The 25308-nt window shown below is 41.9% G+C and overlaps 2 protein-coding genes across 2 annotated transcripts; both read left to right on the forward strand.

Annotated features, from left to right (window-relative positions):
- The first annotated feature begins 3027 nt into the window (after positions 1-3027).
- LOC127155697 (macrophage mannose receptor 1) lies at positions 3028-6225 on the forward strand. The gene is made up of 4 exons (XM_051098102.1): positions 3028-3378; positions 3831-4202; positions 4801-5148; positions 5232-6225. The coding sequence occupies exons 1-4, from the start codon at positions 3339-3341 to the stop codon at positions 5588-5590; spliced, it is 1119 nt and encodes a 372-aa protein (XP_050954059.1). The 5' UTR covers positions 3028-3338; the 3' UTR covers positions 5591-6225.
- A 13065-nt stretch (positions 6226-19290) lies between these two features.
- On the forward strand, positions 19291-23350 carry LOC127155700 (macrophage mannose receptor 1). The gene is made up of 4 exons (XM_051098114.1): positions 19291-19455; positions 19963-20334; positions 21502-21849; positions 21933-23350. The coding sequence occupies exons 1-4, from the start codon at positions 19416-19418 to the stop codon at positions 22289-22291; spliced, it is 1119 nt and encodes a 372-aa protein (XP_050954071.1). The 5' UTR covers positions 19291-19415; the 3' UTR covers positions 22292-23350.
- Positions 23351-25308: the final 1958 nt, after the last annotated feature.

Consider the following 25308-nt stretch of genomic DNA (forward strand, 5'->3'; position numbering starts at 1 on the left):
TGTGCTATTTGATGGCAATCTTTCCTTTGAAAACCACATCTCTAGTATTTGCAAAACTGCATTTTTCCATCTCAAAAATATATCTAAACTACGACCTATGCTATCAATGTCAAATGCTGAAACATTAATTCATGCGTTTATGACCTCACGGTTAGATTATTGTAATGCTTTATTGGGTGGTTGTTCTGCTCGCTTAATAAACAAACTCCAGCTGGTCCAAAATGCAGCAGCTAGAGTTCTTACTAGAACCAAAAAGTAAGATCATATTAGCCCGGTTCTGTCTACACTGCACTGGCTCCCTATTAAACATCGTATAGATTTTAAAATCTTGCTAATTACTTATAAAGCCCTGAATGGTTTAGCTCCTCAGTACCTGAGTGAGCTCTTATCGCATTATAGTCCCTCACGTCCGCTGCGTTCTCAAAACTCTGGCAGTTTGATAATACCGAGAATATCAAAATCAACCGCGGGCGGCAGATCATTTTCTTATCTAGCGCCCAAACTCTGGAACAATCTACCCTACACTGTTCGGGACGCAGACACACTTTAACCTTGCTTACACATAACACATTAACACATTTCTATTATTCAAATCCGTTAAAGGATTGTTAGGCTGCACTAATTAGGTCAACCGGAACCGGGAACACTTCCCATAACACCCGATGTACTCAGTGCATCGTCAGAAGAATGGCATCTACGCTAATATTAGTCTGTTTCTTTCTTATTCTGAGGTCACCTTAATCATCAGATCCAGTCCGTACCCAGCCCAGACGGTGGATCAGCACCACATCAACTAGACGAGCCCCAGAGACGGATCCCCAGTACGTCGCCTAGACGGCTGTCGGCACAAGACCACAGGAACCAGATGAGTCCTCTGTGTCTGGCCTGAGGAGAACTGGCCCCCCGACTGAGCCTGGTTTCTCCCAAGGTTTTTTTCTCCATCTGTCACCGATGGAAAAAACAGATTCAGAGAATACAGTTCACCATGGAAAACAGTAGTATGCAAGTCATATTGTAGTTGTAACAAAGTTACTTACATATTTATAGTGCACCATAACTCTCAAATGAGCCAAACTACAACCTGAAATACAGCTGAGATTTTTTTTTTTTTTTTTTTTTGGTTTGTATTACTCTTTAGTTTCAAGGAACAGAATCAGAGTTGTTTTCTACAGGTATAGTGGTTCATTTGTATGCATTAATACTGTAGAAGTCCGCATTCAAAGTAAATTAAACCGAGATACAAACAGCAGTGGAATTTCAAATGTTGGTCTTTATTCTGAATTAATATGCTGTGTGTTTACACCTACAGTAGGTTCACTCTTATGCAATCATTCAAATGTTCATCTGTCAGTCTTGTTCTGAATTTACATTTGATCACATTAGTATCAGCAAATGCTGCTGCACATAGTAATGTCGTCATGTTATCAGTGTCTAGCCTCTATAAAGGATTGGCAGTGAACAGCACACATGGCTCACATGAAGTTTTTCATAATCACTAACCCTTTCCTCAGATTCCTGCCCAAGCCTGGACAGAAGGTCACAGTACTTGAGGACAGCAAAAACTTCACTTGCATCTGCGTGTCTTTCTAACATCTTTAACTCTGAAGAGAAGTGCTGCAATCTTTTGTTTTTCAGTTGATAAACGTAAAATTACAGTTTCGACCAGAGGCAGCCTGATCAAGAGTCGTAAATGAAATGAAACTGAATGTTTGACATCATCGATTTGAGTTTGGGGACACTCCGCCTTGATCTGGAGCTTCTAAATAATCATAACGACACCACATGATACAGATGATTTTTTTAAGACAAAAAAAAAAAAAAGGTTTGCGACAAGCCTTAAATCGGGCCCCGATTGTCCAGGGGTGCAAATCGGCCTTAAAATCTTGTGGTGTGCAGCCAGCCAAAGTCCACGATTCATCGCACTGAAGTGAACACCATGTATGTGTATGTATAGCGCTCTATGTCCTGTTCTAATTGTCCCAGTGCATCTGAAGAAAGCGAGGACACAGTTCTGGCACTGAGCTGGACATCAGCGATGGCAGACATCATTTCTGTGGTGGTCCTTGAACAAAGTTCCAGTCATTGCTTCATTCACCACCATCTGTGAACAGTTTATTGTTTTGTTCATTTTAAATGACGCCTTCGTAACAGCGTTTCCTCTTTCTGCCGTTGTGAAATGATGCTCAGTGTTGTGCCTTTTACCCACAGCAACGCTAACGCTGCAAATTAAGCACACACATCTTTCGCTTACATTCAAAATGAAAAACATGAAAAAATATATATATATATTTTTCCCTTTTTTTTCTTGACCGCTTTCTTCACTCATTCTGATGCAAGTAGTTCTTAAGCTAATACTGTCAGAATTGTCACATTCGGTAAGACGAACATCTACATGTCTGTCTCTTTTAAAGTTTATATGTAGTGCATATAATGAGTTGTATTTGTAGGTGGTGTTGTTGTTGTTGTTGTTGTTGTTATTATTATCATTATTATTTTATTATTATAACACCTCACTCATTCTCAAACCCTGGTTACGGCCACAGATGCAATGAGCAATACAAATAACAAATAAACTTCCTCTTGCCAGCAGCTATTATTCTAATTACAAACAAAAGCAATCATTGTTGGCTTATTAAAATAAAAATAACAATAGAGAATATGCAAACAAATTCTTCCCAGCAGCAACTATTAATCTAACAGAAAGCAGGTACTAAACAAACCCTTCCCGACTCTCTTGCTAGATTTTACTTGTATATAAGTCTTTGTGAATGAAAAGAACATTTAAATATGCCTTATTGCCTAAATAATGTCTCTGCAGTGTATACGTTCTAAAATGTATAAAACTAAAACTGAAACAGAAACTAAACTATATAAAAAATAAATAGAAATGTGCTCACAAAATAAAAACTAAACTAAAACTAACAAAATTATTAATGAAACTAATAAAAATGAAACTAAATTTTATTGCAAATTTCAAAACAATATTACATTAAAACAAATTTTAAAATGCAAAAATAACCTTGGTGTTGTCATGTTTTTTTGAGTTTCAGTTGGTAATTTTTTTCAGAAAACATTTTGCCTCTCATGTAAATGTGTATGTTTGTAGTTGAAAACAAGGCGGATATACTAAGCAAGAAAATCATGTTTTGCACTGTAAATATTTAGAATATAAAGGTGATTGTGATTGTGATTTGAAATTTGGCAACAGTGAATGAAAGAGCGTAACTGAGATGAAGATCAGCAGTCACACGTGAGATTGGATGAGTTTTGATGGGAGGAGCTGAGAAAGAGCATTAGAGAGACGGACAGATGATCAGATTGACACAAACTCATCAGAAATGGAGCTGGACACAGTGTTCATCACGCTTCTGCTCGCAGGTACGCATACGCGCCTTTACAAACACCCTTCAGAAGTTTGGGCTCTTTAGGATAAAGATGTTTCTGCTCACCAAGGCTGCATTTATTTGATCAAAAATACAGTGAAAATTGTGAAATATTACAGCAATTGAAAACGGCTGTTTTCTATGTTAATATCTGTTAAACTGTAATTTATTTCTGTGATGCACAGTTGAATTTTCAGCATCATTACTCCAGTCTTCAGTGTCACATGATCCTTCAGAAATCATTCTAATGTGCTGATTTGATATTTTTTGTAAAAGCCCTGATACATTTTATTTTTTTAGGATTCACAGAATAGAAAGTTCAAAAGGACAGCACTTATCTGATCAGTTTAATGTATCCTAATGTATTAATAAAAAGTATTCATTTCACAGTGATGGTGAAGTTAATAAACATGAAAACGGTCTGAAACTAAACCTTGTCGTCCACAGCCATCTTCAGCTCACTGGCTCCTTATCAGTTTGAGTATGTTCAGACGAGCATGAACTGCACTGAAGCTCAGAAATACTGCCGTAACAACTACAGCGATCTGGCCTCCATCCGCAACAGCGCCGACGTGACCGAGCTGCTGAAGATCGTGAACGGAGCTAGTAGAGTCTGGATCGGGCTGGTGAAGACTGTCAGGAGTGAATGGAAGTGGTCTCTGGGTGACCCTGTGTTTTACACGGCCCGTGATTCACTGTATCGCAACTGGGCGTCGAATCAGCCGAACAACGATCAATATAACTGTGCTTACATGAGTCAGGACGGACTGTGGTGCAATGACAACTGTGCAACCCAAAGGTTTTTCATCTGCTACAATCGTGAGTCGATCAACTGATTTATTTTTCCCAAAAATTCAAGTTAATACTATCGTTTTGGACTAAAATCTACTGACTTTGCTCACACAGGGTAGGACAACCTCACAAAAACCTGGAACTGACTGATCGTAGGCCTCACTGATCTGAGCTTATGCACAGTTTTTGAGCAAACGTTGCCAAAAAGTTAGCCACAAATAATGCTTTTTTGACTCAAAATCTAAGGTGCTCAGATCAATGAATCAAACAGTTCCAAACTTTTTATCACGAGTGCATCTAAAGAATCGTTTGTAGAATTGTAATCAGTTTTGTCTTTTTAATAGGTCAGTTTTATAAAAGGTTTGTTTTTATTATATTGCATTGTTTAATTTGCATTTGCCATGTAATATCCAGCGACGGGTCCAAATCATGACATATCTTGTCAAGCTACTTTCACTGGATTCTAACAGCTGTGTGCAGCATTTACATCTGCTGCGGTGATTAAACCTCTCCAGTTTAGTTTGTTTACCAAAAAGATGAACTGTCTAGTGCACTATTTTCCATCCTAAGGCTGTAAATGAACATTTCCGTGATGCAGTGTTGTTGATTTTCTCTTCACATGCAGACAGCAGTAAAGGATTCGTCCTCGTGCAGCAGTCGATGAGCTGGAGATCTGCTCAGAGCTTTTGTAGATCAAATCACAGAGATCTGAGCAGTGTGAGGAACCAGAGTGAGAACCAGCAGATTCAGCAGCTCATGAACACTGGAGGAGTCACTGCCGCCTGGATCGGTCTGTTCAGAGACTCATGGGAATGGTCCGATAAGAGTAAGTCCTCGTTTAGAAACTGGGTATCCAATGAACCCAATAACATTGGAGGCATTGAAAATGCCACAGTGCTTGTAATAAGTGGAGACAGAAAGGAGCTGTGGGAGGACTGGCCTTGTGATTCACAATTTACCTTCATCTGTCAAGGTGAGAAGATGCTTGGACCGGCATGTGTAAAATGAGAGAACTTCATTATTACATGACACAAAAATTTTAAATTTCTCTTCCAGATCAGTTTGTACTCATCAAGCAGAACCTGAGCTGGAGTGAAGCCCTGACGTACTGCAGACAGAACCACGTGGACCTGGTGTCGGTTCCCAGCCCTCAGATTGAGCAGCGGGTGATGAGTGTGGCGAGAAGAGCCTCGACGGCGGCCGTGTGGATGGGTTTGCGTTACTCCTGCGGCGTGAACGCGTGGCTGTGGTCGAACGGCGAAGTGGTCTGCTATCAAAACTGGGCCGCGGGGAACAGCACCGGATCGCACTACTGCCGCGAGCAGAGAGTCGGAGCCGTTCAGTCGGCTGGAGATCAGCGCTGGGTCAGCCTTCCTCCGACGCTCAGCCTCAACTTCATCTGCTCTGGGCCTTGATTGTGTGTCTCTCTTCTTTTCAATACAAATGTCTTCACTTCACCTTAACCCTCATACAGCATTTATATAACCATGTAAGACAAAAAATGATACACACACTTTTGGGGAAGAGTCGCTAAACATAGAATGTGATGAACGACTATTGACGAACCATTTCAACATTCAAACTTTTGAATTTGCTCACATTTACTCATTATTAAAAAGACTGATGATCAGATGATCAAGGCGCATTCACTTGAGATGTAAAATGACTTAAGATATTAAGTCTGTTTTTTCTGAAAAATGCATTAAAGTTAAGTACATTATTACTTAAAACAAGAAATATCTGCCAGAAAAATACACTTGATTCAAAGGGAAAACAAGGTTATTTTTCTGAGCACACTGACAGACATTTGTTCTTGTTTTAAGCTTATACTCGCTTCATTATGATCACTTTCACAGAAAAAAAAAAAAAAATCTTCTGACATATTGCTTTTCAAGTAAAAGTGTCTTAATTTAAGAATGTTTAGATATTTAGCAGTGTGTGCAGAACGAGTGTCTCATTCTTTTTTAAAAAGGTGTCACATTCATGTAGTTCAGTGCGACAGTAACTCTCATTCTCTTTTGCTTGGTTTTCAGTGTTTTATTGGTGGTTTTAGGCCATATTCTGTGAGACTTTAAATAGCTTTGTGATTTTTGTGATGTAGAAATCTGTAATAAAATGACACGCAGTGTTTTTTTTGTGAGTTCTGAGTCTTGCATGTTGTTGCCCACAACGCCATTGATTTTACATCATATTTGTTCTGACATTGTGAGCGAATGAGGCTGTTAGTGAAGTTGAGCAGAGCTTATGAGTAGTGCAAACAGAGATTGTCTTACTATAGGGAGATGAGAGGATCTGTATTAGATACTCTCATCTCCCATTAGATGAGATTCTATTAGATCCAGCCCAGACGGTGGATCAGCACCTAGAGACGACCTCTACAGCCCTGAATGTCAGCGGAGACCACACTAGATGAGCCCCAGAGACGGATCCACAGTGAAGACCACGTCACCTAGACGGCTGTCGGCACAAGACCACGGGAACCAGATGAGTCCTCTGTGTCTGGCCAGAGGAGAACTGGCCCCCCGACTGAACCTGGTTTCTCCCAAGGTTTTTTTCTCCATTTGTCACCAATGGAGTTTTGGTTCCTTGCCGCTGTCGCCACTAACTGCCAATAACTGTTTCTTGAAGTGCCCTTCTGCGCCATCATCCCGTGACCACACGGAGGCTCCGTCATCATGCAAAGAATCAGCACAAAGGATGATGGGGGCCGAAGTGTCCGTCAGTTGTACCCTTCGAAATCCTTCATTCCGAAGGGCCCTTTTAAGTGACCAATTTTCGGTTTGGAACGACCCTTCAATATGGCGGCCATGATTGTTTTCACTCCGAAGTGCCCTTCGGATATCCCGTTTAGAACGGACCCATAGTTCGTGCTTGTGTAACGGAGTGAAGAGGTGTATTAAATTATTGCATAAATGGGGACAGCGCCATCTATGTGGTGCGTGATGTGATTTAGCATGTGGAGTACGGACCGCCCACCTAAATGAAGCATTGCTGTGGGTAAGTTGCACGTTTTTAACGTTCTGAGAATGACCATTTATAAAAACACACAAATCTAAAACACACAAATATTTGCTTTATTATGACTGAATCTTTCTATAGATATGTTGTGTTATGGCAAAATAAAACCAACTCTCACCAAAGTAGGAGACAAATTCAGTCAAATGTCTTTTATAAGTGATTCTTTGCAAAGAAGGTCAGACAGTCATACAGAAACACAGGTTACTGCAGAGTGCGACCCAGAAGGGAGGGCTCACTCCAATTTATATCTCTTCCCCAGTCTTCAAGGTTACATCTCCTAACCGGTAACTTGCCACATGTAATAAGAGTCAGACAAATACATTCTGCTCAGGGGCGGATCTAGAAAAAATTTTTAGGGTGGCAAAGGGGTGGCATGGGGTCTCTGAAGGGTGGCAACTCCAAAGAAAGCCTCCATGCGTAGTTTTTGGGGATTTATAGTCTGACATACACAAATATTGCATTACCATTAAGTAATCATCTATACTGTTTAAAATGAAAAATAAATAACATTTCAATGTCCATCATGGCACCAAGTCAATAAACAATATATAAAAAAACTTCAACAGATTATACAGTAAATGTATCTGAGTTTATATCACTAAAGACATGCAATTCTATTAAATTAATACTTAGATGGTATAAATCACGTTTTAGTGCAAGTTTAAGATGTTAATGTTGATTTAATGTTAATGTCGATGATTTAATGTTAATTTCCTAACATTAGAAAGAAATATTATAATATCAAAGCACTGAAACTGGATCAGTTTTGGAAACAATGTTTGATTTTGTTATTAACAGAGGTGGGAATGTCTGTAATCACCCAGAACACACAGTCAACCATAAAATCTAGCAACACCCCAACAACTGCATAGCAAGAGCCTAGCAACCACCCAGAATATCCTAGCAACCAACTCGCAACACTTTAGCAAACATCTAGAACACGTAACAGACCCAACTATTTACGTTTTTAAAGAAGTCTTAAGACAAGCCAGCATATATTTGTCTTTCAAACGTTTCAATCTAGTTATTACAGGTGTTCTTAAATGATTACACACAATTCAAATACAACGATGACTCTCCTGCCCAGTGAACACTCATGAGATCAATAACACTAACAAAAAACTCTTATTAGGAATTAATTTGCAACTCAATGTCTATTACAGTATACAACACAAATTAAATTACAGATGCTAATTCAGCAATTAATTTTTGGGAAAAAAATATTTTCATTTTACTACTGTAAAGTAATCTTGCAGCAGATGAAAAGCACTAGAAAAGTTCAAATAACAAATAACTGTATATGAACTTGGTATGCACCACAATACAGTACAGTAAAAAAATAAAATTAAAAATTCAGCATCCTCTGCACATTTGGCTAAATGTCATTAGAGTATACAGTACTATTTGTCTCCTGACACAAGACTATAACTCTAGGCAGTATTTCTCAGTTCTGCAAAAATGCAGGAGTGTAACGTAGGATGCTGAAGCAGGGTTTGAATCCAAATGCAGTTGTTTATTAAAGACAAACACAGTAACATACAGCAAGCAATGGGTCGACAGCCAGGTAATCAGTCCAGAAAGGCAAACTGAGTAAAGGGGTAATCCAGTAATCGACAACGTGACACAGGCTTGAGTTCAGAGCCGTGATAATAGTCCAGAGAGACAAACAAACAGAGAGGGCTAACCGGTGATCGTGGTCGAGAGGCAGGCGTGAGGTCCAAACGTGATAACAGTCCAAACAAGCAACCAAATCCAAACAAGGGTAATCCGAAAACTCGTAAATCCAGAGACAGGCAAAACAGCAACAGGTCATCCAACAGAGTAAACACAACGCTCGGTAAGACAGATAAACTGGCAATACTTCGCCAGGTGCAAGCACATGGTGAGTCCTTATATACTGCCAAACAGGAAGTAACAGTAGAAGCAGCAGAGGGAGCATGCAGGCAGTCCTAGGGTGAGGGCTCCCTCTGCTGGCGTGGCATTACAGAATCCCCCCCCCTAGGAGCGACTCCTGGCGCTCAAAACAACAACAGTCCAGGTGGGTGGGGGAACAGAGGCAAAACAGGGGGTGGGACGGAGGGCCAGGTCCATGTAGAGCAGGTGGGCCTGGATCGTGAAGCAGGGACAGACAGTGAAGCACTGGAGGACCTGGATCGTGGAGCAGTGGCAGACAGTGGAACCTTGGAGAACCAGGGCCGTGGAGCTGTGGCAGACAGTGGAACCTTGGAGGACCTGGGCCGTGGAGCAGTAGCAGACCGTGAAGTACTGGAGGGCCTGGGCCGTGGAGCTGTGGCAGAGTAGGGGACCATGGTGGGGCAGGCAGAGCAGGCAGAACAGGAAGCCGTGGCGCAGCAGGCAGAGCAGGCAGAACAGGAAGCCATGGCGAGGCAGGCAGAGCAGGCATAACAGGGAGCCATGGCGAGGCAGGCAGAGCAGGCATAACAGGGAGCCATTGCAGGGCAGGCAGAACAGGCAGAGCAAACAGGAGCAGAGATATCCACAGTGGGACTAATGACATGCATAGCAGAGCGGTGTGTTCATGCATGATTTTCTTGGCCGTGGCATGACAGGCAGAGAGTTTCATATGGGTCTTCTTGATTGCGACCTGGCGGGCAGAGAGTTCATCCTGGGACGCCGCCCCCATGGGAGGATCTACAGCATGCGCTGACACCTCTGGGGGCATGGGCGCAGATGCTTGGGCAGATGAGGCAGGGAAGTCATGAATGGCCTTCATGGCCGTGACAGGACGGGCAGAGAGTCCTTGGGGAAACGCCGCCCCTTTAGGAGGTTCTGCAGCCGGAGCTGCTGCTTCTGGGGGCATTGGCGCAGACTCTTTGACAGAAGAGGCCTCTGGCGTAGACTCGTGGACAGGCGAGGCCTCTGGAGCAGACTCGTGGACAGGCGAGGCCTCGGGAGCAGACTCGTGGACAGGCGAGGCCTCGGGAGCACAGTGTGCAGCCCACACACTGAAGATGGCTACGGCCATTACAGGCAGCACAGTAGATAATGGGGTGTCTGTTGACCTTGAGGGTGCTGATGTTATGGGTTTGTGGCTTGTGAATGCTTGTGAATGTGGGCTCTGCGTGGCTTGGGAGCGTGGGCTCTGCGTGGCTTGGGAGCGTGGGCTCTGCGAGGTCAGCTGATATGGGAGGTGGTTTGAGAAGGTTAGAGGGAACCTGGTGAGGTTTTGGTAGGACAACAGTTTCCTGCCTTGACTCGGGGAGGCCTGCCGTGGCCGGACTTGACTCGGGGAGGCCTGCTGTGGCCGCACTTGACTCAGGGAGGCCTGCCGGGCCGCAGGCCTGCCGTGGCCGCACTTGACTCGGGAGGCCTGCCGTGGCCGCACTTGACTCAGGGAGGCCTGAGGCCTGCCGTGGCCGCACTTGACTCGGGGAGGCCTGCCGTGGCCGCAGGCCTGCCGTGGCCGCACTTGACTCAGGGAGGCCTGCCGTGGCCGCACTTGACTCAGGGAGATCAACTGTGGCTTGGCTCCTGGACAACAGCTGCAACTTGACTTGGTTCATGAAGAACAACCGCAGCTTGGCTTGGCTCATGGACGACAGCCGCAACTTGACTTGGCTCAGGGAAGACAGCAGCAATTTGACTTGACTCGTGAAGATCTGCTGCAACTTGGCTTGGTTCAGGAACAACATGGCTAGACTCAGGAGCAACATGGCTTGACTCAGTGGACAGAACAGCTGTGACTTGGCTTGACTCTTGACTGGGAAACAGCTGTGACTTGGCTTGACTCGTGGGGAACAGCTGTGACTTGGCTTGACTCGTGGGGAACAGCTGTGACTTGGCTTGACTCACGGAGAACCACAGCTGTGTCTTGGCTTGACTCGTGGAGAACAGCTGTAACCTGGCTTGGTTCATGGAGAACAACAGCTGCATCTTGGCTTGACTCGTGGAGAATAACAGCTGTATATTGGCTTGATTCATGGGGAACAGCTGTGTCCTTGCTTGACTCATGGAGAACAGCTGTAACTTGGCTTGATTCATGGAGAACAGTAGCTTTGGCTTGACTCTGTTGCTGTTGCTTGACTTGACTCTGTTTCTGTTGCTTGACTTGACTCTGTTTCTGTTGCTTGACTTGACTCTGTTTCTGTTGCTTGACTTGACTCTGTTTCTGTTGCTTGACTTGACTCTGTTTCTGTTGCTTGACTTGACTCTGTTTCTGTTGCTTGACTTGACTCTGTTTCTGTTGCTTGACTTGACTCCGTTTCTGTTGCTTGACTTGACTCCGTTTCTGTTGCTTGACTTGACTCCGTTTCTGTTGCTTGACTTGACTCCGTTTCTGTTGCTTGACTTGACTCCGTTTCTGTTGCTTGACTTGACTCCGTTTCTGTTGCTTGACTTGACTCCGTTTCTGTTGCTTGACTTGACTCCGTTTCTGTTGCTTGACTTGACTCCGTTTCTGTTGCTTGACTTGACACAGGAACAGCAGCTGTAATCTTGCTTGGCTCGGGGGTGGCAGCTGTGACTTTACTTGACTCAGGAAACGCAGCTGCGACTTGACACAGCTGTAACTTGACTGGAACCAGGGGTAGCTACCATTTTAGCTGCCCATACAGCCATGAGGGGTGAGTCCAGTACGTGAGCCATCAGGTGGCGTGGCTTGGAGACAGCGACCATCTTGTCGAGTGGCTCTGGGATGGCGGCCATCTTGTGAACAGGTTTGGGGATGGCGGCCATCTTGTGGACTGGCTCTGGGATGGCGGCCATCTTGTGGACAGGCTCTGGAATGGCGGCCATTTTGTGAGCAGACTCTGGCGTGGCGGCAGCCGTCTTGCGTGCAGACTCTGGCGCGGCGGCAGCCGTCTTGCGTGCAGACCCTGGCGCGGCGGCAGCCGTCTTGCGTGCAGACCCTGGCGCGGCGGCAGCCGTCTTGCGTGCAGACCCTGGCGCGGCGGCAGCCGTCTTGCGTGCAGACCCTGGCGTGGCGGCAGGCGTGGCGTGAGCAGGCCCTGGAGCGGCAGGCGTGGCGTGAGCAGGCCCTGGAGCGGCAGGCGTGGCGTGAGCAGGCCCTGGAGCGGCAGGCGTGGCGTGCGCAGGCCCTGGAGCGGCAGGCGTGGCGTGCGCAGGCCCTGGAGCGGCAGGCGTGGCGTGCGCAGGCCCTGGAGCGGCAGGCGTGGCGTGCGCAGGCCCTGGAGCGGCAGGCGTGGCGTGCGCAGGCCCTGGAGCGGCAGGCGTGGCGTGAGCAGGCTTTGACTTGGTGGATGTGGCTTGAACCGGCTTTGGCTTGATAGGCATGGCGTGAACAGGCTTTGGCTTGGTGGATGTGGCTTGAACTGGCTGTGATATGGGGGCTACTGTGGGATTGCAGGGTCCCTCATCCGCAATCCCAACAGTAAAAGGTGATCCACTTAATAGCAGAGCATAATCCATATATTTTTCCAGTGACCAATGAATTTTCCCTCCAGGTAGGCGGGAACGAACCGGGTCGTTTAATCCGTGGCGGAAAATGTCCTTAAGAGCCACATCATTAAAAGCCACCAGATAGCACAGCTCACAAAACTCCATTACATAGTTCAACAGACCGGTTACCTTGGCGAAGGCAGAGGAGACGAGAAGTTGGGTCCATGGTGTGTTGTGAATATAAGCTTCCGCTGGATTCAGGGGAGGCGAAGTATTCTGTAACGTAGGACGCTGAAGCAGGGTTTGAATCCAAATGCAGTTGTTTATTAAAGACAAACACAGTAACATACAGCAAGCAATGGGTCGATAGCCAGGTAATCAGTCCAGAAAGGCAAACTGAGTAAAGGGGTAATCCAGTAATCGACAACGTGACACAGGCTTGAGTTCAGAGCCGTGATAATAGTCCAGAGAGACAAACAAACAGAGAGGGCTAACCGGTGATCGTGGTCGAGAGGCAGGCGTGAGGTCCAAACGTGATAACAGTCCAAACAAGCAACCAAATCCAAACAAGGGTAATCCGAAAACTCGTAAATCCAGAGACAGGCAAAACAGCAACAGGTCATCCAACAGAGTAAACACAACGCTCAGTAAGACAGATAAACTGGCAATACTTCACCAGGTGCAAGCACATGGTGAGTCCTTATATACTGCCAAACAGGAAGTAACAGTAGAAGCAGCAGAGGGAGCATGCAGGCAGTCCTAGGGTGAGGGCTCCCTCTGCTGGCGTGGCATTACAAGGAGGCTACACATACAAAAAAATGGTTACATTTTGGTTACATGGATGCAGAGATTCTGATTGGTGTGTCATCAGTTTTGCTACTTAATGTTTAACTTAATTATTGTTAAACGTTTTGAGAAAGGTGTCTTTGTTTTTAGCACTGAATGAATGGTTTGGGAATATAAGCTAACTAACATCAGTGACATTGTGTTAACAATCGAGAAAACTCAACACGACCAGATTCTTACCTAACTCTGCTATTAGTTTCTGTGATCGGCATCTTCTTATTGATTTCATGCTATTATAGTTTCGTCGGATACAGCAAAAAGGTCTACAGTATATCCATGATGAACGTGGAGGGAACGGTCAGAGAATCCGATCACCAAACAATACGCGATGAATCTCAGACATATCCGGACGGGATTAGATTTCTCAGAGGATTTCTGAGTTAACCGAGAAGCAGTAATTATCTGATTCACGAACAAAAAGAAAAACAATTTCGTTAGTGAACTGGGCCGCGCTTTGTGTTTTTGACTCAAAATGAACCGGTGTTCTGACAATTTTTGCTACCCTGTCAGATTTTGCTACCTCCCATTAAAACAGATGGTAGCATAATTCAACAGCGAAAAATGCTACCTATCAGATTTTGCTTCCAGCATGATATTAATATTGTGTGAGGCTTTATTAACGTGTACACCTACCCCAACCCTAAACATAACATTACAGTATGAAAAACACAGTGCTGGTAGCACAATCTGACAGGTAGCATTATTTGTTAAAACACCGGTTCATAAGAGTCATTTGTTAATGACGTCGAATACACTGCAGCTATCGTGCACATTTTATTGAAAGACTGTTTTTTGCAGTTATTTTGCGTTACGCTGTCATCGCTGCGGCTGTAAAGTAGCACATGAAACACAGCTCACATTTATATTTTATTCTGTGATAATTCTGGGGTGGCAGGTGGGGTGCCACAGCTTTTTCTTAGGGTGGCAGTTGCCACCCCGTGCCACCCCGGTGGATCCGCCCCTGATTCTGCTACGTCATACTCCCAAGATTAAAATCTTCATATTTAGGGCCCTACCACCCTTCTCTTATGTCATTCTTATAGCAGATTTAAATAAAGCAGACCCTTACACAATATTCCATAAGCACATAGATGAGTAAAATGAATTTTTCTTCCGCAGTTGCGACTCTGTTAAATCGTGTTTGGCGTCGAGTGAGTTGCTCAATGTTGAGTTATAATGTGTTTATATTATGAGACCTGATTATGATCAGTTTTTTGTGTGTTCTCTTGTGTTTTATGTAGAAATGGTTTATTCCCTTACTGAATCAGTGAAACCCTATTTACTAGAGTTGGGGTACTGGGATTCGAGTTGGGTCTCGAGTAATTTTTAGGCGACTCGGACTTCGATGCATTTTTACTCGGACTTGACTCGGACTCGAGCCTTTCGGACTCGGAAAATATGCTGAGTCCGTCCGAGTCCAGAGACAGTTGACGGAAATGTCACTGACTCGATGCATTATCACAAAAGTCTTGTCCAGTAGCTACTTGAAAGCCGACGGGTTTATGCGCGCACACACTCAAAGCGCGCTCACAGAACGCGCCTCTCAGTCAGTGTGCGAATGCAGAGTTCTCTTTCGCTTTTAATAGGTTCTGTTATTGCTACACACATGCTCGTATTGGAGACTATTCATGTAAATGAAATCGGTTTTGTCTTAAGTAAACCTGAACAGCTGGGAGAAATACTGATGCATCAAAATATTTGATCTGTGCGTCAGATCTTAAAGTGACAGCAGCGTAAACCTGCAGCAGCAGACCACATCAAACAATAATCAAACAACAAAAGAAAAAGAGAAAATCACTCACTGTTCTTGACTGAATCACTTATTAACTGTAATTAGAATCATAATTAACATACATAATGACGATTTTGCAGTGTTTTATTTTAACATTTATTTCTTCAAGAAATGTCTGTAGTCTGTTTCTGTAATAGCCTTTAGATAGACCTACCTAAAAAAAAACAAAAAAAAAAACACGTGGACCTGGATTTTAAAAAGATACTATCTTTAAAAAAATATTATTTTTATTTGTATTTTTGATGAATATATTTATTTATCCTTCTGTTTGTAAGTAATTGGCCTACTTGGAGTGTTTACTTGCCTTCAGTAAGCTTGAGAGGGTTTTACTTACATTAGATGATTAGTTTTTTTCTTTATTGAAATAATAATTATTTTTTTTTAAACATGGTGGCATTTTCTAGCTTCAAAGAAAAAATATTTTTCTAACATCAGCAATAGTTTTAATGGGTCCAAAACCATCTTGGGTGTGCATGATTTTCTAGTAATTCAATGGTACATCATCAATTATTCCTTATATAATGTAATTTATTGTAATTAATGTAACTATAAATGCATTCAAAAATAAAACAGGTGTGAGTTTGCTGTGACTTATGGAAAGTACAGTACAGACCAAAAGTTTGGACACACCTTCTCATTCACTCATTCAAAGAGTTTTCTTTATTTTCATGACTATGAAAATTGTAAATTCACACTGAAGGCATCAAAACTATGAATTAACACATGTAGAAATTATATACATAACAAAAAAGTGTGAAACAACTGAAAATATGTCATATTCTAGGTTCTTCAAAGTAGCCACCTTTTGCTTTGATTACTGCTTTGCACACTCTTGGCATTCTCTTGAAGAGCTTCAAGAGGTAGTCACCTGAAATGGTTTTCACTTCACAGGTGTGCCCTGTCAGGTTTAATAAGTGGGATTTCTTGCCTTATAAATGTGGTTGGGACCATCAGTTGTGTTGTGCAGAAGTCAGGTGGATACACAGCTGATAGTCCTACTGAATAGACTGTTAGAATTTGTATTATGGCAAGAAAAAAGCAGCTAAGTAAAGAAAAACGAGTGGCCATCATTACTTTAAGAAATGAAGGTCAGTCAGTCCGAATTGGGAAAACTTTGAAAGTGTGAGAAGGTGTGTCCAAACTTTTGGTCTGTACTGTATATGTAGGGCTTTATACACAGTTTGTGTCATTGTAAAGACTAGGTTTATCCCTCACAGCCTCATTTTCATCCAAGAAAAAAAAAAAGTCATATAAAACCCAAAACAAATACAGCCACAATCAGAAATGAAAGAGGTGCATTTTCTGCTGTTGGCCCTTTAATTGTCACAGTTGTTTAATTGTCACTGTGGGAAGTTTAATTCATCATATTACAAATAAATCCTAATCTAATCATGACAAACTATACATCGTCGAAGAGGTCTAAGACTGCTAAATAGATATTTTACCATATTTTGTGTTACAAAGTATGTAGAAAAAGTAATAGATTAATATGTCAAGAGTGTAACTTAAAAAATCTACATCATAACATGAGTTCTGACCTAAAAAAGACTTTCTTCATTGGCTTTTCCCCTATCGCACTTTAGAAATCATATATCAGTTCAAAACTTAAAATCTTTGAAAGGCATTTTAAAATCAGAAATTACATTACCACAGAAAATGTACATCAAAATCATATTACAAAATGTTTTCATTCATGAATTATAAAAACTGGATAGTGCATTTTTATGTCTGTGTTCAAAAATGAAGTGACAGTTAAAGGGTTAAGGTCCCATTCACCAAGATACCTACTCCTTTACCCCCACCTTTGAATTTATACATTTACTATATCAATGAATAAAGTCAAGTCCCACCCTATAATTGATCACATTCTAAAACTGGTTTCACACTGAAATATGTCAGCATAATTCAGCCAAAACTTCTGTTGCATGTCTTTAAGTTTGCTAAGCAGAGCATGGACACTAATGAGATGTTGTGAAATCAAAAATCAAAATGGCAAGGTCCACTAGAGGTTTACATTTCTTACATTTCAACTGACATTGGATTTTTCCAGTTGTAAAGGTTAAAAACAGGGGTGCCCAAACTCAGTCCTGGTCCTTGGTTTAGCTCCAACTTGCCTCAACACACCTGCAAGGGGGTTTCTAGTATGCCTAGTAAGAGCTTGATTAGCTTGTTCAGGTGTGTTTAATTGGGGCTGGAGCTAAACATTGTAGGACCGGCCCTCTAGGACCGACTTTGGGCACCCCTGGGTTAAAACAATGTTAAGATACTGACAAACAGTAGTGTTTCCTTGGACTCGAACTCGACTCAGACTTGACTTAGGTGGACTTGAACCCAACACTACTATTTACACATGCTATCTCCATTGTGCAGGTATGTTGTGAAATGTGTTGTTAAATGTTTGTTAAAAAGTTTCTCAAGTTCTCCACTAGGTGGGGATGTTTCCCGTCACTGTGAGTTTTGGCTACCTGCAAGTTTGGCTACCTGGGGTGCGCCACTTCAAATGATGCCTTCCTAACAGCATTTCCTCTCTTTATTGCTTCACTGAATAAAGATTGCTGTTTTTGTAGTGTTGCTTTCAGCTGCTTCACCTTTTCAGTCCATAGCCCACTACCCACAGGAAAGTCTCGCACAAAGTTGCTGTGAACTTGAGTGAAATGGCGCTCCACATTACACGCTCCAGTCATTCTCAAACTCTGGGCGCCCTGGAGGCTCGTGCAGTGCAGACACAGTGTCACACCCCTGTGGACTGTTTTCTTTGGTTTTCTCCTGTGTATGCCCTTATTTGGTCTTTCCTGTTCCGTTTTCAATCATGACGTCATTGTGTAATCATTCACACCTGTCTCCCTCTGATTAGCCTGGCTATTTAAGTTTGGTTCTGTTCCCCGTTGGTTTGACGGTTCTTGAAATCATTCGTGTAAGTCATTCTATGTCATTTTACGTCTTTGTAGTTGTGTTGCGTGTGGATTCCCTGCTGTTCCTGTTCGTTCCTGTTCTGTTTTATGGATTATACAAATAAACTCTGTGTTCCTGATCTCCTCGTCCCTACTCATCATTCCCGCACACAACGCCTGTGACAAACAGGAGGGAGAGGAGAAACGCCTCCAGGGCAGAGTGGAGAGTTCAGGGATGGCATGGCGGGTCAGGGAGCTCGGGGAGCCACGGCGGAGCATACAGTCCAGGTGGCCATGGAGGATCAGGGAGCTTGGGGAGCCATGGCCGGGTACACAGTCCGGGCGGCCAAGGCGGAGATAAGGGTAACGCCGTTCATAAGGGTAACCCCCCCCCCAAAAAAAAATTTATTGGGGGAAATTAAGGTATTGTCAGTATTGTCAAAACCAACAAAATAGGCCACAGGGGTGTGACACATGCATACATACATACATATCTGGCATGAGAACAGAGAAAACATTTAAATAAAATAAAAACTTAAAATAAATGTGTATGAATCTGGAACAGAAGATTTATGTACAGACTTATAGTCCCTGTCTCTTTATACTTCACTAAAAAGTGTTTGGACGTGTATTTCTCCATTTTGGATGTCCAGTTTTTACGTTATTATTTGAATATTTCTAATAAAGAAACTAATATTAAACAATACTCTTACTGTTTGGATAAAGGTGTCAGCCAAACACACGATTGCATATGCACCGTGCTGAAACTACGTTATGATCTCTGCTATTATCAGCTGATTTTAGGTGTTTGGGTCTTTGTGTTGTTTCCCAGCAAATTAGGCAGGTCTCTTGGTGTTAACTGTATTTTTGGATGTATGATTTTTGTCTGGTTTTCATTCTCTGTTTTGCTGTTGTTTTTTAAAGATATGACGCATAGATTTGTGTGTTCTGATGTGTGCTGATGAAGTACACAGTGACCGATTTGTCTGTGACCAAGACAGTGAGTTTGCTTCTCTTATGGTGTCTCTGCTCATGTTTTCTGTCTCTGTGTGGATTTTAGAGTTTTTGTGTTGAGTGTATAATTGTGTATAATTTTGTTGCTTAAGTAAATGTTTACAAAAATGCTCAGGAAGAAATTCATATTTGCACTGTAAATATTTAGAATATAAAGGTGATTGTGATTGTGATTTGAAATTTGGCAACAGTGAATGAAAGAGCGTAACTGAGATGAAGATCAGCAGTCACACGTGAGATTGGATGAGTTTTGATGGGAGGAGCTGAGAAAGAGCATTAGAGAGACGGACAGATGATCAGATTGACACAAACTCATCAGAAATGGAGCTGGACACAGTGTTCATCACGCTTCTGCTCGCAGGTACGCATACGCGCCTTTACAAACACCCTTCAGAAGTTTGGGCTCTTTAGGATAAAGATGTTTCTGCTCACCAAGGCTGCATTTATTTGATCAAAAATACAGTGAAAATTGTGAAATATTACAGCAATTGAAAACAGCTGTTTTCTATGTGAATATCTGTTAAACTGTAATTTATTTCTGTGATGCGCAGCTGAATTTTCAGCATCATTACTCCAGTCTTCAGTGTCACATGATCTTTCAGAAATCATTCTAATGTGCTGATTTGCTGCTCAACAAACATTTATGATTATTAGCAATGTTGAAAACAGTTGTGCTGCACAATATTTTTTGTAAAAGCCCTGATACATTTTATTTTTTTAGGATGCACAGAATAGAAAGTTCAAAAGGACAGCACTTATCTGATCAGTTTAATGTATCCTAATGTATTAATAAAAAGTATTCATTTCACAGTGATGGTGAAGTTAATAAACATGAAAACGGTCTGAAACTAAACCTTGTCGTCCACAGCCATCTTCAGCTCACTGGCTCCTTATCAGTTTGAGTATGTTCAGACGAGCATGAACTGCACTGAAGCTCAGAAATACTGCCGTAACAACTACAGCGATCTGGCCTCCATCCGCAACAGCGCCGACGTGACCGAGCTGCTGAAGATCGTGAACGGAGCTAGTAGAGTCTGGATCGGGCTGGTGAAGACTGTCAGGAGTGAATGGAAGTGGTCTCTGGGTGACCCTGTGTTTTACACGGCCCGTGATTCACTGTATCGCAACTGGGCGTCGAATCAGCCGAACAACGATCAATATAACTGTGCTTACATGAGTCAGGACGGACTGTGGTGCAATGACAACTGTGCAACCCAAAGGTTTTTCATCTGCTACAATCGTGAGTCGATCAACTGATTTATTTTTCCCCAAAATTTAAGTTAATGCTATCGCTTTGGACTAAAATCTACTGACTTTGCTCACACAGGGTAGGACAACCTCACAAAAACCTGGAACTGACTGATCGTAGGCCTCACTGATCTGAGCTTATGCACAGTTTTGGTGCTCAGATCAATGAATCAGACAGTTTCAAACTTTTTTATCACGAGTGCATTTAAAGAATCGTTTGTAGAATTGTAATCCGTTTTGTCTTTTTGTCTAAGGTCAGTTTTTATATTATATTTTATAATATTGTTTTTATTATATTGCATTGTTTAATTTGTATTTGCCATGTAATATCCAGCGACGGGTCCAAATCATGACATTTCTTGTCAAGCTACTTTCACTGGATTCTAACGGCTGTGTGCAGCATTTACATCTGCTGCAGTGATTAAACCTCTCCAGTTTAGTTTGTTTACCAAAAAGATGAACTGTCTAGTGCACTATTTTCCATCCTAAGGCTAAAAAATGAACATTATGATAAAGTCTACAGTAGCACGTGTGCGATGCAGTTTTGCATATGTTTGAGTCTGTTTACAAACCTGTTGTCCAGCAAAGAGATCATTTATTGACATGCTTTTTCTCTATGTTAACTTCATAACATAGTTGAGTGTTTGAAATAATCTTTTGCGACCAGACGTGGCTTCATATCACAGAATGAGGCTGAAATCATACTATTTTATAGTATTGTAAAAGCTATATAGATTAGCATTGCATTATAAATATACTTTATCCTTATAAAAACATGCAAGATTGCTTAAAGAACACAGTCAAACCATATACTGTAGCAATCGTATGTTTATTGTCAAATTTCTTCAGTTAAAATTTCTCTACCTGCATTTTATTTAGCTACAGCGATAACTGGATTAGAGATTTCCCGTCCTATTACTTCTGCTATGAAGCATATGTGGAGTTTTTACCTCCGGCTTCCAGTGAATTAAACAGTCATTACATTGTATGTGTGTTCTGCTTTATTTAGCGTAAAAATAGGAAAGATAATACTTTTCTCTAAAGAAAAAGGATCTTTATCACAATAATACCAGAAACGATCGTGATACATTTTTAAGTCCATATTGTCCATCCCTAATTTCTATTGATGCAGTGTTGTTGATTTTCTCTTCACATGCAGACAGCAGTAAAGGATTCATCCTCGTGCAGCAGTCGATGAGCTGGAGATCTGCTCAGAGCTTTTGTAGATCAAATCACAGAGATCTGAGCAGTGTGAGGAACCAGAGTGAGAACCAGCAGATTCAGCAGCTCATGAACACTGGAGGAGTCACTGCCGCCTGGATCGGTCTGTTCAGAGACTCATGGGAATGGTCCGATAAGAGTAAGTCCTCGTTTAGAAACTGGGTATCCAATGAACCCAATAACATTGGAGGCATTGAAAATGCCACAGTGCTTGTAATAAGTGGAGACAGAAAGGAGCTGTGGGAGGACTGGCCTTGTGATTCACAATTTACCTTCATCTGTCAAGGTGAGAAGATGCTTGGACCGGCATGTGTAAAATGAGAGAACTTCATTATTACATGACACAAAAATTTTAAATTTCTCTTCCAGATCAGTTTGTACTCATCAAGCAGAACCTGAGCTGGAGTGAAGCCCTGACGTACTGCAGACAGAACCACGTGGACCTGGTGTCGGTTCCCAGCCCTCAGATTGAGCAGCGGGTGATGAGTGTGGCGAGAAGAGCCTCGACGGCGGCCGTGTGGATGGGTTTGCGTTACTCCTGCGGCGTGAACACGTGGCTGTGGTCGAACGGCGAAGTGGTCTGCTATCAAAACTGGGCCGCGGGGAACAGCACCGGATCGCACTACTGCCGCGAGCAGAGAGTCGGAGCCGTTCAGTCGGCTGGAGATCAGCGCTGGGTCAGCCTTCCTCCGACGCTCAGCCTCAACTTCATCTGCTCTGGGCCTTGATTGTGTGTCTCTCTTCTTTTCAATACAAATGTCTTCACTTCACCTTAACCCTCATACAGCATTTATATAACCATGTAAGACAAAAAATGATACACACACTTTTGGGGAAGAGTCGCTAAACATAGAATGTGATGAACGACTATTGACGAACCATTTCAACATTCAAACTTAATTCAAAGGGAAAACAAGGTTATTTTTCTGAGCACACTGACAGACATTTGTTCCTGTTATGAGCTTAAACTCGTTTCATTTTGATCACTTTCACAGAAGAATAAAAATCTTCTGACAGTTTGCCTTTCAAGTCAAAGTATCTTAATTCATGTAGTTCAGTGCGACAGTAACTTCATTCTCTCTTGCTCGGTTTTCAGTATTTTATTGGTTGTTTTTAGGGCTTAATCTGTGAGACTTTAAACAGCTTTGTGACATTTGTGATGTAGAAATCTGTAATAAAATGATTCATAATTAATGCGGTCATAATCAGTCATAGTTTGTGCATGCATTTCAGCACGACCTGTTGACGGCACTTTACTTTCTTAATATTTTAAAATTCTAAAAATAACGTTATTGGGTATTGTGCTCAGGTCAGTCTCTCCTGGCTGGCTCGCCAAATTGTTTGATTTTGCTGTATTTGGCCGAGCAGTGGATTGGGTGGCTTGCCATTGTATTCGATTTCTCTAATACATAAAATAAGCATGCTTGACCAGAGTTCTTGTGGGGAGAAGAATTTATTAAAGGTGGTAGTGAAGCAGTTCGTCAGTAGTGATGTTAGCATGAAAATTCTTAGAAATGTGGGTGCTACCTCTTAAAATTAAAGAAAAATCCTAGTAAAGAAAAAAGTAATTCAGAAAGCATCTTAATCCTTAAAAGATATCTTAAGGTCCAAAATTGTTAGGAGGACTTTTAAGAGGCTCAAGAGTTTCTTTAGCAGTGGAGAAAACTGACAAAACTTAAAGAAGCAGAAAAAAATATGTTGCACACAATGCATGACAGTGGGTTAATAAGACGCCACACATTAGTATATACAGCCTTCTATAATATACAAGCTTCAACCTTCTATAAGCAAAGAGATCACACAAACAATTACTTTATTGTGTCGTATTGTGTAATTTCCTATTAAATATGGAAAGTACAACATTATCAACATGGTAAATAAAAATAAAGACGTTCTTCAAAATATCTACTTTTGTGTTCCACTGAAGTAAGACAGTCATACTGTCACACTCCCGTGGACTGTTTGTGTTGGTTTCTCCCTTCTGTGCCCATATATGTTTTTTCCTGTTCCTGTCCTCGTTAAGTTCTTATTAGTTAATCACCCTCACCTGTCCTTGCATCATTAGCACCCCTGTATAAGTTGTATTCAGTTCAGTGTTGTTCGTCTGGATTTACCTATTGTGGATTTTATTAATGACTTGTTGTTATATTTTGTTATTTCTTTGTACGTCTCCTTCTACACACAATCGTGACACATGCACATGATTAAATGGTGATCGTCTCTGTACAAATGTGTCAAAGTTAGCTCATTAAGATATGCTTTAGTTGTTTTAAATACGTGACTGTGATTGGTCAGCGGTGTCATTCTGTGGTCTTATATTGATGCCTAATGACTCTAAAGCAGTGTTATCAAACCTGTCCTGCCGTTTTCAGTTTACCTGCACGCGTTTTCCCAGTGAGCAGCTTGGTTAGCTGGTTCAGGTGTGTTTGATCAGTCCTGGATCTCTGATATGAATTATGATTGTATGTTGATGTATGATTGACCTGTGTCTCTCTCATAGGTGGGATAGTGCAGTCGGCCTCCGCTTCACGGCAGGGTAGATCATGCGATTATTGGCGGTCTGACAGTACTTTCTCTCAGCAGATGTTGTCCAGAGACGTGATGAAAAGCAGCTTCAGATGAGCCACATTTGCACAGTTCCATGTAAATTTCTGGTGAAGATGGAGGGTCAGATGACGGGTTTAGCAGAAATGTGTTCAGGTATGTATTTACATACATTCATTTCCTTTCATTAGCATGACACAAAGGACTTTCTTTGTACTGATATCATCATTTGTATATCTCTCCTTTACATAAATGTAAAATGAATGGGTCTTTGTTAACGTGAAGACGCTCTCTGATGTGTGTTCTTGATAAATGTGGAAGGCCACTTCTTGCAAAACTAATCTCAGTTAGTTTCTTAATTTTTCTTCTATTACAAAGTCTTAAAAACACCAAAAACCTAAAACTTTTTTCTTGTTGTTTTGCAGTTTATATTTATTATTATATTTTGTAATATTACCTTATTGTAATTTTAAATTGTAAACTATATTTTGTTATATTGTTAATTAGAGTTTGTTTTTTAATATATTTACTTATTTTAAGGTTCAAGTTTTGTTTAGCCACTTCATGTTGTTGTTGTTGTTGTTGTTGTTTGTTGTTGTTGTTTTATTATTTTATTTTATTTTGTCTCCCATTTTAGGCTGGGCGCACACTAGACGATTTTCAAACCATGGGAGACCACAGACATGAAGACAGTTTCGACTAATTTTTAGCCATATAATCCTCTGAACGCGCACACTAGACGATTCGACCAGACCGCGAGACCACACGCTTGTTGACTGTAGAAACGACCAAAGTTGCATAGCCCTGGTGTAGAAAGTGGAGTGGGTTGAATAGGTGAGAGCTTATCACCACTGATGAACAGTGAATGTGAGAGTTCTGGAAAGTGATTTTGTGCCTCGTTGTGATAGGACAGTGAGCTCGTTCATCTCTAATGCCTCTAATTATCTTGCTCCAGACTAAAAGTCCACAAGGCAAGTGAAGATTCATGCAGAGCGACTGGAAGCACAGGTGGAGCTGCGTTTGAAACCTGTGGTGAAGGCGAAGATTCATCACGTACATTCATTTTGTTCTTCACAAACAATTACTGCAAGGCTCCACAAGACGGAATATAACACGCTTATGGATGTTCTGTTAACGTGCTGAAGATAGTCGTTGTTCATTGTGTTTATTTTTGACAAAACCACAGTTTTTTACTAGCATA

This window comes from Labeo rohita, chromosome 3, assembly GCF_022985175.1.
Source record: "Labeo rohita strain BAU-BD-2019 chromosome 3, IGBB_LRoh.1.0, whole genome shotgun sequence".
In the NCBI taxonomy this organism is placed as follows: domain Eukaryota; kingdom Metazoa; phylum Chordata; class Actinopteri; order Cypriniformes; family Cyprinidae; genus Labeo; species Labeo rohita.

What these genes read in the sequence shown, in the direction of transcription:
- LOC127155700 (XM_051098114.1), top strand. Translation starts at nt 19,416, where the DNA reads ATGGAGCTGGACACAGTGTTCATCACGCTTCTGCTCGCAG. An exon ending in GTTTTTCATCTGCTACAATC is followed by an intron (nt 20,335 to 21,501) that starts GTGAGTCGATCA and finishes CTTCACATGCAG; the next exon opens with ACAGCAGTAAAGGATTCATC. An exon ending in ATTTACCTTCATCTGTCAAG is followed by an intron (nt 21,850 to 21,932) that starts GTGAGAAGATGC and finishes TTTCTCTTCCAG; the next exon opens with ATCAGTTTGTACTCATCAAG.
- LOC127155697 (XM_051098102.1), top strand. Translation starts at nt 3,339, where the DNA reads ATGGAGCTGGACACAGTGTTCATCACGCTTCTGCTCGCAG. An exon ending in CATCACGCTTCTGCTCGCAG is followed by an intron (nt 3,379 to 3,830) that starts GTACGCATACGC and finishes TGTCGTCCACAG; the next exon opens with CCATCTTCAGCTCACTGGCT. An exon ending in ATTTACCTTCATCTGTCAAG is followed by an intron (nt 5,149 to 5,231) that starts GTGAGAAGATGC and finishes TTTCTCTTCCAG; the next exon opens with ATCAGTTTGTACTCATCAAG.